The following is a 14,238-nucleotide window of genomic DNA, read 5'->3' as shown; positions in this document are numbered from 1 at the left end:
GTATGTGGTGCTGTGATGTGTGTGTATGTGGTGCTGTGATGTGTGTGGCTGTGTGTATGTGGTGCTGTGCTATGTGTGGCTGTGTGTATGTGGTGATGTGATGTGTGTGTATGTGGTGCTGTGATGTGTGTGTATTTGGTGCTGTGATGTGTGTGGCTGTGTGTATGTGGTGCTGTGATGTGTGTGTATGTGGTGATGTGGTGTGTGTGTATGTGGTGCTGTGCTATGTGTGGCTGTGTGTATGTGGTGCTGTGCTGTGTGTGGCTGTGTGTGTGGCTGTGTGTATGTGGTGCTGTGATGTGTATGTGGTGCTGTGATGTGTGTGTATGTGGTGCTGTGCTATGTGTGGCTGTGTGTATGGGGTGCTGTGATGTGTGTGTATGTGGTGCTGTGATGTGTGTGTATGTGGTGCTGTGCTGTGTGTGGCTGTGTGTATGTGGTGCTGTGCTGTGTGTGGCTGTGTGTGTGGCTGTGTGTATGTGGTGCTGTGATGTGTGTATGTGGTGCTGTGATGTGTGTGTATGTGGTGCTGTGATGTGTGTATGTGGTGCTGTGATGTGTGTGTATGTGGTGCTGTGATGTGTGTATGTGGTGCTGTGATGTGTGTGTATGTGGTGCTGTGATGTGTGTATGTGGTGCTGTGATGTGTGTGTATGTGGTGCTGTGATGTGTGTGTATGTGGTGCTGTGCTATGTGTGGCTGTGTGTATGTGGTGCTGTGATGTGTATGTATGTGGTGCTGTGATGTGTGTGTATGTGGTGCTGTGATGTGTGTGTATGTGGTGCTGTGCTATGTGTGGCTGTGTGTATGTGGTGCTGTGATGTGTGTGTATGTGGTGCTGTGCTATGTGTGGCTGTGTGTATGTGGTGCTGTGATGTGTGTGTATGTGGTGCTGTGATGTGTATGTATGTGGTGCTGTGATGTGTGTGTATGTGGTGCTGTGCTATGTGTGGCTGTGTGTATGTGGTGCTGTGATGTGTATGTATGTGGTGCTGTGATGTGTGTGTATGTGGTGCTGTGCTATGTGTGGCTGTGTGTATGTGGTGCTGTGATGTGTGTGTATGTGGTGCTGTGCTATGTGTGGCTGTGTGTATGTGGTGCTGTGCTATGTGTGGCTGTGTGTATGGGGTGCTGTGATGTGTGTGTATGTGGTGCTGTGATGTGTGTGTATGTGGTGCTGTGATGTGTATGTATGTGGTGCTGTGATGTGTGTGTATGTGGTGCTGTGATGTGTATGTATGTGGTGCTGTGATGTGTGTGTATGTGGTGCTGTGCTATGTGTGGCTGTGTGTATGTGGTGCTGTGCTATGTGTGGCTGTGTGTATGGGGTGCTGTGATGTGTGTGTATGTGGTGCTGTGATGTGTGTGTATGTGGTGCTGTGCTATGTGTGGCTGTGTGTATGTGGTGCTGTGATGTGTATGTATGTGGTGCTGTGATGTGTGTGTATGTGGTGCTGTGCTATGTGTGGCTGTGTGTATGTGGTGCTGTGATGTGTGTATCTCCGCACGCTCCTTCCTCTCCCTCTCTGGTCCCCTCTATTAGGCCACGCCCCTCCTCTGGGCCGCCGGACACCTCTGCCAGGGCGGCTTCTGATTGGCCGGCCCGTTCCATCCGGGTACTCGGCGCAATTGCAGCTCGTTCGCCAAGAGGGACCAATATGGCGGAGGTAAGGAGGAAAACCGGGCCGGAGTGGGGGGAGAGGGACGGCTCACACGGAAACCCCGGGCTCGGAGATTTCCAGCTCCGGCTCAATCCCCGCAGCCCTTCACCGCTGCCGCCTTATCTAGCGGTGTGGGGGCGCAGGGAGTCGGCGGGGCCGCTCAGATTGAAGGGAGCGGCTGGGGGGTCTGGGCTGTAGGCCGCCGCGGCTGGGAACGGACTGTCCGGGCTGGGGTGGGAGCAGAGCCAGGGAGGGGCGGCGGCTCCTCCAGTGCGGGGTCCCTTAGCATGGTGCCCGGCGGCTCTGAGCCTCCTCCGGGCCGCCGGATTCACACGGGAGTCCCCCCAACACTTAATGTTCACTTACTGTCCGGCTGGGCTGTCCCGACTAATGTGGAGTGCTGTGTAAATAAAGAGCTCACACCGGCCCGGACATCATGATATAAATGTATTCAGTGTGCAACGTGTGTGTGTGTGTGTATAAATGTATTCAGTGTGCAACGTGTGTGTCTGTTTACAATGTGAAAGGTGTGTGTGTATATATACATATTTTACTCGGAGAGACCTTTCTGGTATAGATGGGTGGAATACTATTAATGTGTATCTATATTCACATACCCCCTACGTTTGTGTGTGTTTATGTAATAGACAACTAATATGTGTATGTGTATAGACACTTGCATTACATGTATGATTTTTTTAGATGATCAACGCACACATTACATCTCTGTTGGACACACATATACACATGTCCCATCTGCCAGATTGTGTCAAACCTGTATACAATATCTATCACGTGATGAATTACACCGGTAATAGTGAGCTGGCACTCGTATATAGAACTGTTTTTAATGCATCAAAATGTTGGTACTTGTTCATATATTAAACATTTTATATACACAGGAGTGCCAACTCATATTGCCTAAATGCTCCTTCAGTCATTTGTAAGTGATCTGCTGGGCATGTGTGGAAGATAAGTTATCTGAAGGGGTTTTCATAGTGCTACACACACACACACACACTCTACCTGGTATGTATGTATACATACATACCCACACACACACAAAACCTACCTGGTATGTGTATATATATATATATATATATATATATATACACATACATCTATTTTACAAATACATGTGATTGACACTGATACTTGAGCCTACTGAGCCCTACACATGCTTGTCTGTTTAGTCTGACCTCGTTTATACACACACACAGACACACCTGTGCCCCTGTCAGTGCACACGTTTGCATTACTCAGCTGGCTGAGTACACTCACTTATGCTGGCTGGAACTAGTTGTTGAAATACACAGATCTGCTCATAGGCCACACAATGGGGACATGCTGCTTTGACAGGCAGAGGTACACACATACACATATGTGGTTAGAGAACCCATATACATAGTCATACCACTGCCTGGTGGGAATGCGCAACAAGTAACACTTCCAGTTAAACACGTAAAAATTAGTTTAAAGCAGTAAAAGTTGTTAAATGATTTCCTTGTCTTTTTCTGTCTCTCTGCACAGGTGTCCTTTGACAGTTCGAGCCCAGGTTTGTACCGTTTCCTTCCATCTCTGCTTTGTGCCACATTGATTTGCTGAGAGCTTAGACCAGGCCAGGGGAAGAAGACCAATTAGAACCTTCTCTCCTCTGTCAGCTGCTTTTGCTTAATGATGGGGGTGGGGCATGGGAAGTCTTATTGTCAAGTCATCATTCTTGAAACAGTTTGTTATAGGTGAAGTTTCTTGCTATGAAATTCTTTATGAATGACGCCTAATTTCTTAAGGAAAGGTCTCTTAGAATTCTTTTATACTACTGAACTTGTTCTACTATCACACCCCATGTTTAAGCATACAGTCACACTTCGAAGCATATGTTGGCACTGCAGTCCGTTAGAAACATACATTTTGTTTAAAAACAGAAGTATTTTTAGTAGGATGGTTAAACCCTTTTGCTGCCAGAATGGTCCTCTGGCAGAGAATGGGTTACGTTTTAGCCCAAAAGCCTTACTCTAAATGGCAACAACACATACAATACTTTCTTATGGGGACATCCCCAAGTGCAGCAATTCAAGTCTATATCAATCGTAAACTGTAAACATGAAAATTCACTTCTGCAGCAATCCATTTTACACTATCACAGAGAAATACTGAAGGGTTGAAAAAAAAAATTGATTCTTTCTTAGAATTGCTCATTCTTTTGTGTAAAGTAGGACTGCCAGGTTACTTTTAGTTTAATACAAGGAGGAATGCAGGCACTCAATAATATGGGTGGTAGAGGTGTACTTGGCTGCCGGTACACTGTGTCAAAGGGTGTCCAAGGGTCCCAGAAGATGCAGAGGATGAACAGAGAGATGCAGGCACCCAGACTTAAACTAATGTCTGTGTGCCTGCATCCCTCTGTTCATCCTCTACTTTTAGTTTAAGCCACCTTTTGGATGCACAGGACTATTAATAATAACCCTGTGCTTTGCAAATGGTACCCAGAATTAGTGTAGCCTTAGTAGCAGGCATGGTGTATCCAAGTTTATAGATTACATTTTCATAAAGGTGTCTACTCTCAGTGGTCTCAATTAAACTCTTCAAAGGAAAAAACAAACTAATAAGGTTTGGGTGTGGGGGATATTTAAATATAACTAATACTTGGCTTTAGTGTTTAACAGTGAACTGTTTCATTATTTTCTTCTTTTTTGTCATCTCTCATGCAATATCACGTTTAATACTAAGGGAATACATGCACTTTAGGTACTTCTGTGTCATGGAATAGTAGCTGCCAGAAGTATGAGTATAGTAGCAGCTGACCAGTACATTTAAGATGGAACTTTTAAATTTTGAAGGCATGTGTGGCAACATTAACCCCTTCTCATTGCCTTCTGGCAGCAAAGCGGGTAAGAAGGACTCTTTGTTTTCCCCAAAAGATATAATCAGAAATAAAAATGGGCAGAAAATATATATTTAGACACAAAAAGAGGGGAAACAGAAGAATAATTGATAATTGTTAATTTAATGTATTGAGCAGAATCTAGTACAGGTATTACTGGCCAAGTTTAACCGATAGATTTAAGCAATGCTTTGCTGTGTTGTTATATTTCAGCAGCTAGGGAGTTAAGCCAAAATTAACCCCTTAACTGCTGATGATAATTGTATGTAATGCAATACCGTATTCTTTCTCTGGTTTACTTGGTACGTTCTTTAGTTATGAAATGCTAGACTCGTGTTCCATGAAAGAATATTAAGTTATTAGAATTAAAGTGGGAATTGAACTTGATCTATTTTAGGAACTAGGGCTTGTTACATTATAGGTTAATTAAATCCATAGTTGTCAGATCTGGCATAATGATGGTAAAAGTGCAGTCTATCTTAGGCTGCGCTTATAGTGCTGACGTCGTGGCAAAACAAATGTGTTGCCGCCGTCGCATGCGCTTAAAGTAAGCGCGACGGGAACGACGCTGGCGGCGTGAAATTTGGAAGCCAGTCAAATTTGATTTTTCAGAGGCTGTCGCCACATGTGACAGCCTGTGAACCAATCAATGGCCAGGTCGCTTGCGAAGTCGCTGCAAAGCGAAATACAACTTTCGCGGGTGACGTTATCCGTCGCGCGCACTATAAGCGCGGCCTTAGGGATAGTGGCAGTGACATTTTTATTGTTAATACAAATTGGACACTAAAAGTGTGTATATATATAAATAATGTTTAAGTAGATTAGTAAAGAGAATGAGCCAAGACGTGGGAATGTCTCCTGTAGCCACTAGTGTGGCTTCAGTGTCTGTTGTACGAGAGCTTGCACAGGCAAAGCCGTCCTCTCTGTCACTGACAAATACTGTGTAGGCTAAGGGTTCAAGAAACACTTGATTGAAGTTCTACCCCATTCAGAAACCTTCTTAAAATAGTAATTAGAAATGTTTTTTTTTTTTTACAAAATGTGTTTTTTGGCTAAAACAGATTGTGCTTTTAAAACCTTTTAGGTTATTTTTGCATTAATAGCACCAGTCCCACTTAGCAAGTTGTATTAGAGATACTATTGAGTGGGACCAAGTTACTCATTCTTTTCACCATTGTTAAAGTAACAATGCCTTCCCCCCTCCCCGACCCCCCCTCCTCCAATAAAACAGAGCCTAAAGCAGCAGTTCCCCTGGAAAGGTGCCGCCGTTTACTTCCTGGTATTTAAATCTCCCGGCTAGGTGGGTCAATAGGAAGCCGCCGCAGCAGATCACATGGCAGCTTCCTGTTGGACAGCATTATGTGGGATATTAAAATGCAATTTTGCCCCTCGAGAGGATGCTATTGCAGCACCTGTCCTGTTAAGTATTACATTGACACGGTTCAGCTCCAGAGACGCCCTTATTTATATCTATGTAAAGAAACAAGCAGATATGCATTTATCATTTGATTTGCTAGAAATGTTATAATAAGCCGTCATCTATTAGGCAGTAAAATCATCGTCAAAACCGTACAAATAGAATACAGGCAGCTATATTCTGTAGCATAAAAATTAAACCGGTATACTGGGGCTGAATAAAATAGATTTGAATATTACAGTAACAATTTATTTTATTTATTTTTTAACTTTAGATTTGTGCTTTTTAAATTTTGACAATTTCCCACCTTCTGGCCTAAATTTGGACCTCTATCAGGGAGCATGCCGCCTGTGACTTCTTCTTACAGTGTATGTAATTTTCATTTATATAGCATCCGCAATGTATCCAGACGATAGAAAACAGGGAAATATAATACAAGTATAAGTGCAGAAGATAGAAACAGAATCCGTGCCCACGGAGAGCTTACAATCTAAGCGAGTGTGTGCATGAAAGAGGAATGGAGGTGGTAATGAAACCAGCATTACAGAGACCGGGGTTGTGACACGAAGCAGCTCTTAGAAAATTCATTTAAGCCTCGAAAATACTGTTTTATTTCAATTTTTCTTTGAAATAGATAACTACTGAAGCATTTCACAATGAAATATGCAATCAGAATGACAAAGAGACAGTAAAGGTAATTTGAGAAACAATATATATATATATTTTTTTTTAAGTGCTTAAGTGAGGCTGGTGCTTTAAGACATTAAATTGAAGGTAGTAACGCTGGGGGGGCACTCCTCAAGCCCCCCCAACAAGTCAGGTTTTCAGGATATTTCCACTTCAGCACAGGTGGCTCAATCAGAGGCTCAGTCAAAGATTGAGCCACCTGTGCTGAAGCAGGGATTGATCGAGCCACCTGTGCTGAAGCTGGGCTATCCTGAAAACCTGACCTCTTTGGGGGTGGGGGAGGGAGAGCTTAAGGACTGGAGTTGAGCACCCCTGTAGTAAATAATGCTTCTCTGAAATGTGCACTTTGCATCTTCAGTGTACAGTAATCTTGTTTTATGGTTTGTTAAGTCTGTGTTTATGGTAATATCTGGATTGTGTTTTCTCTTGTAGGAATAAAACTGTTTGTTTTTAAATTTGCCATTAACACCTTTGCTGCCAGAAGAGCCAGAAATGAATTGCGTAGCAAAGCATCGCTGGAACCTGTGACTGCAAAGGAGTGAAACAGTGCAGAGTTGTAATTGCTGCGATTCTGATCATTTCCAAGTCTTGATACTTCTTTGGCGTGGCCATAAAAATTCGTTGGGATACATACATTTTTTTTTTCATACCACAAATTTTTTTTCTTCCGATTTTTAATCTGTAAATCGGTATGTAATCCGTAATCGAAACCTACATGTTACTGCTCCCATTAAATCTATCCAAGCTACACTGCGTATCCTACAAGGATAAGGCCACCAAGCAGTTTACACTGTACACTGTTTCAAAACATCCTTATGGGCGTAGAACTTAGTAGAAAGCTTCCTGTACTAAGCATGTATTCTAATCATTTTTTTAAAACCTGCTTTAGATAGAAAAGTATTATGCAAGCATTTTTGTAATATAAATTATAGGGTGTTGTGGAAACTCCAATTTTATGTGCACCTGCAATGTTGGAGGGTTAGGAAAACGCCTTAAGCTTTCCGGTTGTGGAATACCCGGTTTTAAACTAACTGGGTGTGTACAAAATCTAAATGTAGCACCGTGTTGAATTGCGTACAATGTTTTTGGGGTTTAACTACATACTTGGGCTATGTATTCTGAATATTTAAATATTTTGTTGATTCAAAAATAGATTGCTGGCAGAATATATTTAATTATACTAGGTGTGCCTGCCGTATAGGAGGTATGCACAGACAACGTTCTGCTTTAGCTAACTGAATTTTACATCATTTAATTACTAGGTACAATTGCGTTATCCTTATATTTGTTAATAAACTAACATGCCTATTTTTGCACAAGGGGCTTTGAAAATCATCTAATGGCAGTTTAAACTAAAACGATTACCAGTTATACTGCTACTGCTTTTCAGTGTTTGTTCAATGTTTGTTGTAATAAGGAATGCATTGAAGAATCCTCTTTGCTTTTATTGAAATTAGCATGCTAGATCTCTAGTGCTCTTTGCATTGTATCTTTCTTGATGAGGTTTTGTAAAGTGAGTGACATTTTCTCTGTTGCAGTTGGCTCTCTGTCTTCTGAGGATCATGATTTTGACCCAACAGCAGAAATGTTGGTGCATGATTACGATGATGAGAGAACTCTCGAAGAGGAAGAAATGAAGGAGGGTGGCAAAAACTTTGGCTCTGAAATTGAGGATTTAGAAAAGGTACATATTCCAGAAAGGCTTTTGATTTTAAGTATTCTGCAATTTGGGTGTTAAGCAGAAATGCTAGTATTTTCCAGACCTTTGAATTCCTGTTCCAGATCTTAGCTGTTGTTTTGTAGTATTGCATTCAGCCATAAAGAATGCAACTGAGAGTTCTGGGGTATTTTTATTTATTTGAATATTTCTACAAAAAAAACACTATTTTTTTATTTTTTTTTAAAGGTCTACTCACGATGCACCTCAGCATGTGTTTGTTTGTTTTTTACATCTCTAACAGACCATTTTTGGTTCTTTTAGAACTATAGAATATGCAGACTTTACATTTAACCTTTCTTAAATGAGAAAAACACATTACTTTTGTTGGCGAGGGCTGTGGGTTTCTTACCTTTTTAAGCAGCATTTCCAATCAATTTTTTTTCTTTATTTGTATATGGATATTTTTTTGTATAATTCTACATTCAATGTATAATTCTACATTCTTATCTAAGATTGCAACCGTTTGGTGCTCCTGTTATAAATCTGTCAAAATCCTGATTGTGTGACTAACATAATGGCCGCTTCAGTCAGTGTAACTCAGCAGCTACAATGTATCCTTATAATAAGGTAACTCTACTGTTACAGTTTACAGCTCAAATTGCTGGGAACATTTGCAACAAATTATTACAAACAGGAAAGTGTTGCAAAGATCTGGGACAGCTTGAGAGGTGGATTAAAAAAAGCTATACAAATCAAAGGATGCTACAAAACTCAAAAATATGGCATTAACAGTTTTGAATATAAACAAATAAAAAAAACAGTCTGTCTAATACTACAAAAGTGTGTTTTTTTTTGTTGTGTTTTTAAAAAAATATAAATCGGCTACGATTTCACGTTTTGCTGCTTTAAACACAGCCAGTGCCAGCAGTATATCTGTAATACATTGCATAGCTTAGCACAGTGGTGCGCAATGTGGGGGGGCGCTGGATTTGTCTGGGGGGGCGTGGGCGGTTGCAGAGGCCCTGCGCTCTTCCCTGAGGCATTTAAATTAAATGCCAGGAGATCGCGAGGCCCCTGCAACTCTGAAAGTTACCTGGATTCTGCCGGCGTCACTTGTGTCCATGGCAACGCGGCGTCATGTCACACATCAAATGACGCTGCGGGTTATGTGACCCCGACGCCACGCAAGGTAAGGAGGGAGGAGAGGCCCAGAACGGAGAGGAGCAGGTGGGGGGGGGTGCAGCAAAAAATGTTTGCGCGCCCCTGGCTTAGCATATAATAGTCCTTTCAGCATCTAAAACCTGTTCCTCATATCGGGACCAGGAAATGTCGCTTAAAATAGTCATTCTGTGTAGTTTCCTTTTGACTGATGCCTTTTATATACTCTGACTGCTCCACAGAATTAAACAAACACTTGGGTCTATATATAAGTAATACATTACAACACATTATATTACCATCATTTCATGTAGATATCCTTGGTTGTTGCTTTGTAGTGCCTTGTCCTCACAATATGTATTCCTCCTAATCTGTATAATTGCATATTGGCGAAATGAAATTTTTTTTTTACACATCTGAGAACAGCGTAACACTAATACCAACACAGCCGTTGTTATCACCATTGCATATTGTGAACTTGGCCAAAATAGTTTGGAACATTTGCTTTTGGGCAGTTCATGTAATCAAAGGATATTAAGCAAGAAGTGTTGGGAAAAATTATCAGTAATTAAAGCTCCTCTCCTTCTCCCCAACCCCCCCCCCACCCCACCCCCTTTCTTTTACCTTTTTTTTTTTTTTAATATTTGTTTTTCAGTAAATTGTCAGGCAGTATGTACAGTATTATTTGTTCGTTAGCTGTCCTCCATGGTAAATTCATTTCATGAGTTATGTTTCATCTGACGCACGTAATTGCACATTTTAGGACATAATGAAATTGTATTTTCACAGGAAGGAAACATGCCTCTAGAAGATTTGCTAGCGATTTATGGCTATGAACCTGCAGATCCAGTAATTGCAGGTTCCAGTGCAGACAGTTCTCCCAGTGAACTTGCTGATGAGCTGCCAGATATGACGCTGGATAAAGTAAGTGTATGACAACTTGATCTCCCCCCCCCCCCCCTTTTTTGTTTTATGTAAGAAACGTAATGCCCTTTTTTTATTTGCTGAGGGTCATTACACAACGCCGATAACTGTTCTGGTACTAAACGTGGATAATATATCAGATTACTGTTACACTCATATGTTCCCATAGTAGGCAACAATTAGTCTGTTTTCCCTTTTTTTTTAAAAATTTTATTATACCAATGGATTATTTTAGAAGGCTATATATTTTTTTTGTGGAGTGCTGTACTTCCAAAATGTTGATTTATTAAAGATTCCTTAATACTCAATTTACACATCCTTTAACATGTGTTTTTGTTTGTGCAGTATAGAGATTTGACTATTTTTTTCCGAGCTGTTGCACTTCAGAAGCATCTGCTTTTTAATTTTTTTAAAATTTGGATGGTAATGAATATGTGCACTTGTGTGGAACGCTTTTATATAAATAATTAGAAATAATAAACAAATAGAATTTGTTCCCCTTCTTCATTCCCCCCCCTCTCTCTCTTCCCTCCCATATTCCCACATTTTGTCCAAATGTTTTGTTATAATATAAGAAAAGGGTATTATGATAGATTTTTGAAAAAAGTGTGTGTGTGTGCGCGCATGTACGTTTCTAGTACTTTTTTTAAGACTTTGCTATTGGAAACCGATTTCACAAATTAACTTATAATTATCAACCATCAGGTTTTATGCTTTGAATGTTGTCCTACTAGTACTTTGTGCCTTCGAGAATTGAAGATGCATTTTATTTCAGGAGGAAATAGCAAAAGACCTTTTGTCAGGTGATGATGAAGAAACTCAGTCTTCTGCTGACGACTTAACACCATCGGTTACATCACATGAAGCAACAGACTTCTTTCCACGTCCTTTAAGATGTAAGAAAAAGTATACATGTATACACTTTTTTTATTTCTTGTTTTTGGGAACATGTGATGTTACCTGGGAATCATCAAAAGTGGACCCCAGAAGTCACCTCTTTGTACTAAAACAATCTGAAGACTGACTTTTGTAATACTTATGGTAAAAAAATATAAATATAATTGAACTAATCCCGACCTTTCTTCCTTTGGAAATATTATTCTATATGATTATTTCTCTGCATATATTGTACATGGTTAGTTGGATAAAGCAAATTCGATGAACACCAACTCATCTGATTAGTACATGTATGTATATTTTCTATTATTTTCACAAGGTTTAAACTAATAATGCACTTTTCTTTAACTTGGAAATGAAGCTAACACTATCTGCGATGGTGATAAGGAGTCAGAGAGCGAGGATTTGGAAATGGATATTGGGAATTCAGCAGAGGACTTTAAAAAGGTAATTGTGTGTGTGTATGATGTCTTTCCATTGTGTGCGGAAATGTAAAAAAAAATATTTTAAAGAACCATGTCTGTTTAATTATAATACCACTATTTCGGAACCTGGCAATTACAGGCAGTCCTCGCTTTACAACGCTTCGCTTTACAACGAATGGCTTATCCAATGCTATGCAATGCATACCTATGTTCATTTTTACAACGCCAAAACGGCTTATCCAACGCTTTGCAAAGTTGTTTATGTGTATATAATATATATATTATACTATATTATACTATATAATATTTTATATTATATATATAATACAGTATATACACTATATAATTTATGTGCGTGCTGCGTATCTTATTGCCTGCATAAAATATTTTGTGTATTTTAGCATTAAAAATGCCTTCAGGAACGGAACCTTTCATTTAAACAGTGTTCCTATGGGAAAACGTGTTTCGCTTTAAGACGTTTCGCTATCCAACGCCATTTTGAGTAACGCATTGTGTCGGATAACCGAGGACTGCCTGTATAGTTAAATGATATGTAGTGCACCATAATCATGGATTCATTGAATACAGCAGATGTCTAGTTGCAGTGATTGCTTGTGCAGTAGACTGAGATGCCATATAGAAATTGTACTCAAGTAGCATTGGAAGCTGTGTAAGCAATCACACAGCACTCACACTTTGTTTTGCACACGTGATTTATTTATTTATAAAAATGTTTTACCAGGAAGTAATACATTGAGAGTTACCTCTCGTTTTCAAGTATGTCCTGGGCACAGAGTTATAACAATACATGGTTACATTAAATGAACAGGGTTATACAGTTAATTCCAATACAGGCATACCCCGCTTTAAGGACACTCACTTTAAGTACACTCGCGAGTAAGTACATTTCGCTCAATAGACAAACGGCAGCTCACGCATGCGCCTGTCAGCACGTCCTGAACAGCAATACTGGCTCCCTACCTGTACCGAAGCTGTGCGCAAGCGGGGAGACAATAGAGTCTGATACAAATGCGTTATTTACATCAGTTATGCACGTGTATGACGATTGCCGTACAGTACGTGCATCAAAAGTAGGAAAAAGGGAGTGCTTCACTTTAAGTACATTTTCACTTTACATACATGCTCCGGTCCCATTGCGTATGTTAATGCGGGGTATGCCTGTACATTTCATGAACAGTTAAGAGTTGGAAAATTGGGTAAAGGGGATAAAAGGGCTGGTGAGTTTCAGATTGAAATAGAGCAGACTTAACATCACCAAACAGCGAACGGCTCACACACTTTGGGTGCGCCAAAGGCTGTCCGATGTTGGGGCGACTCAGATGTAGACGTGTGCTTAAGCGTTACACAACATGCTGGATATTTCTGTATTTTGTAACTAAAATAGCAGAAAATGTCTTGTGGAATTACGCTCGGGGTTTGAACAAATCTAGAGAAACATGAAAACGTTGCTGTGTCCTTAGTTAAAGCAGCAGCCCCCAGCTTGAAATAATGGAACTTTGAGTACCTAAACCATATCTTGTTAATGGGCGGATTTATGAGCTTTCATCTATTTTATTCATGTGCTGTGATGGGAATGACAGAATTGGTAATACTGAAAACTTTCCCTTTTTGAGAACCCCGTTTTTTTTAAGCAGTAACATGACACATACATTGTAAAGATTTTTTTTTGTTGCAAAAACCCTTTAAGCATTATGATTTGCTGAATGATTTTGTCCTTCATTTTTTTTTATTTTTATGTATTTTAGGAAATAATGGTTGGTCCACAGCATCAGGCAGAAATCCCACCTTTTCAGGGAAAATACACGCTGAATTTAACAGGTAGGTAAATCAAAATTGTACATATGATTGCATGCTCTCATTATGCGGCAAATGTGCTGCCCCAAATTATGTGCACTTTCCTTCTTTGCTTGTATCTAGATTTCATTTTTTATTTGTTTATTTATTTTAGAGCATGTTCAATTGATATTTAAACCTTGCACTGCCCCTGATTTATAGTATATTTCAAAGTTAGGTTACTCCTGGTATATTTAGAATGGTTGAGGCTATGGGCCCCTCCATAAAACTTATGATGCCTCCGGCAAGCAATCATTTGCCAATTGTATAAATATTTATTTATAGCATGTGAAAATGAAGACCAATTACTTTGGAGCCCTGACGTGCTTCCAGAGAATAAAGTGAAGGAGTTTCTTTACGAGACATCAAGGACTGCTAATGAAAAAGTCATTGACAGGATCCCAGATGGTGTACTTCTGAGGGACGATGAACAGGTATGTATTTTGTGGTTGTTCATCTTTCTTTGCTGGAGGTACCTGCAGTGTAATGTGAGTAACACGAGTGCTCAAGCTCGCCCCTCAAAAGGCCACAAACAGGCCAGGTTTTCAGGATTTCTGCAATAAACATGCACTTTTTAGGCGGCAATCCGTGTGGTGTGGTGGTTTGTGTTTTTTTTGTTTTTGTTTTTTTTAATAGGATTGAAACAAGGGGTCTCTGAAGCTGAACACCAT

The 14,238-nt window shown here is 40.2% G+C and overlaps 1 protein-coding gene across 8 annotated transcripts in view; it reads left to right on the top strand.

The window, feature by feature from the left end:
• Positions 1-1,571: 1,571 nt before the first annotated feature.
• The window catches only part of MIER3 (MIER family member 3), a 32,312-nt gene continuing 19,645 nt past the window's right edge, over positions 1,572-14,238 (top strand). For 2 of the 8 annotated variants that reach the window (XR_012799806.1, XM_075589364.1), the window contains exons 1-8: positions 1,607-1,667; positions 3,192-3,216; positions 8,188-8,333; positions 10,257-10,391; positions 11,167-11,287; positions 11,650-11,735; positions 13,480-13,552; positions 13,853-14,001. Coding sequence is in view for 7 of the 8 variants with exons in the window: in XM_075589364.1 (XP_075445479.1) it covers positions 1,659-1,667; positions 3,192-3,216; positions 8,188-8,333; positions 10,257-10,391; positions 11,167-11,287; positions 11,650-11,735; positions 13,480-13,552; positions 13,853-14,001 (744 nt within the window). In the remaining variant the exon portion in view is untranslated. Of the gene's footprint in view, positions 1,668-3,191; positions 3,217-4,391; positions 4,553-6,236; positions 6,331-6,596; positions 6,657-7,081; positions 7,339-8,187; positions 8,334-10,256; positions 10,392-11,166; positions 11,288-11,649; positions 11,736-13,479; positions 13,553-13,852; positions 14,002-14,238 lie in introns of those variants that run through there. The other 6 variants (XM_075589404.1, XM_075589386.1, XM_075589376.1 and 3 more) reach the window with 6 other exon arrangements.

Source organism: Ascaphus truei, chromosome 1, assembly GCF_040206685.1.
Source record: "Ascaphus truei isolate aAscTru1 chromosome 1, aAscTru1.hap1, whole genome shotgun sequence".
Classification (NCBI taxonomy): Eukaryota; Metazoa; Chordata; class Amphibia; order Anura; family Ascaphidae; genus Ascaphus; species Ascaphus truei.
The sequence above is the reverse complement of the archived record's forward strand: the minus strand, read 5'-3'. Positions and strand labels throughout refer to the sequence as shown.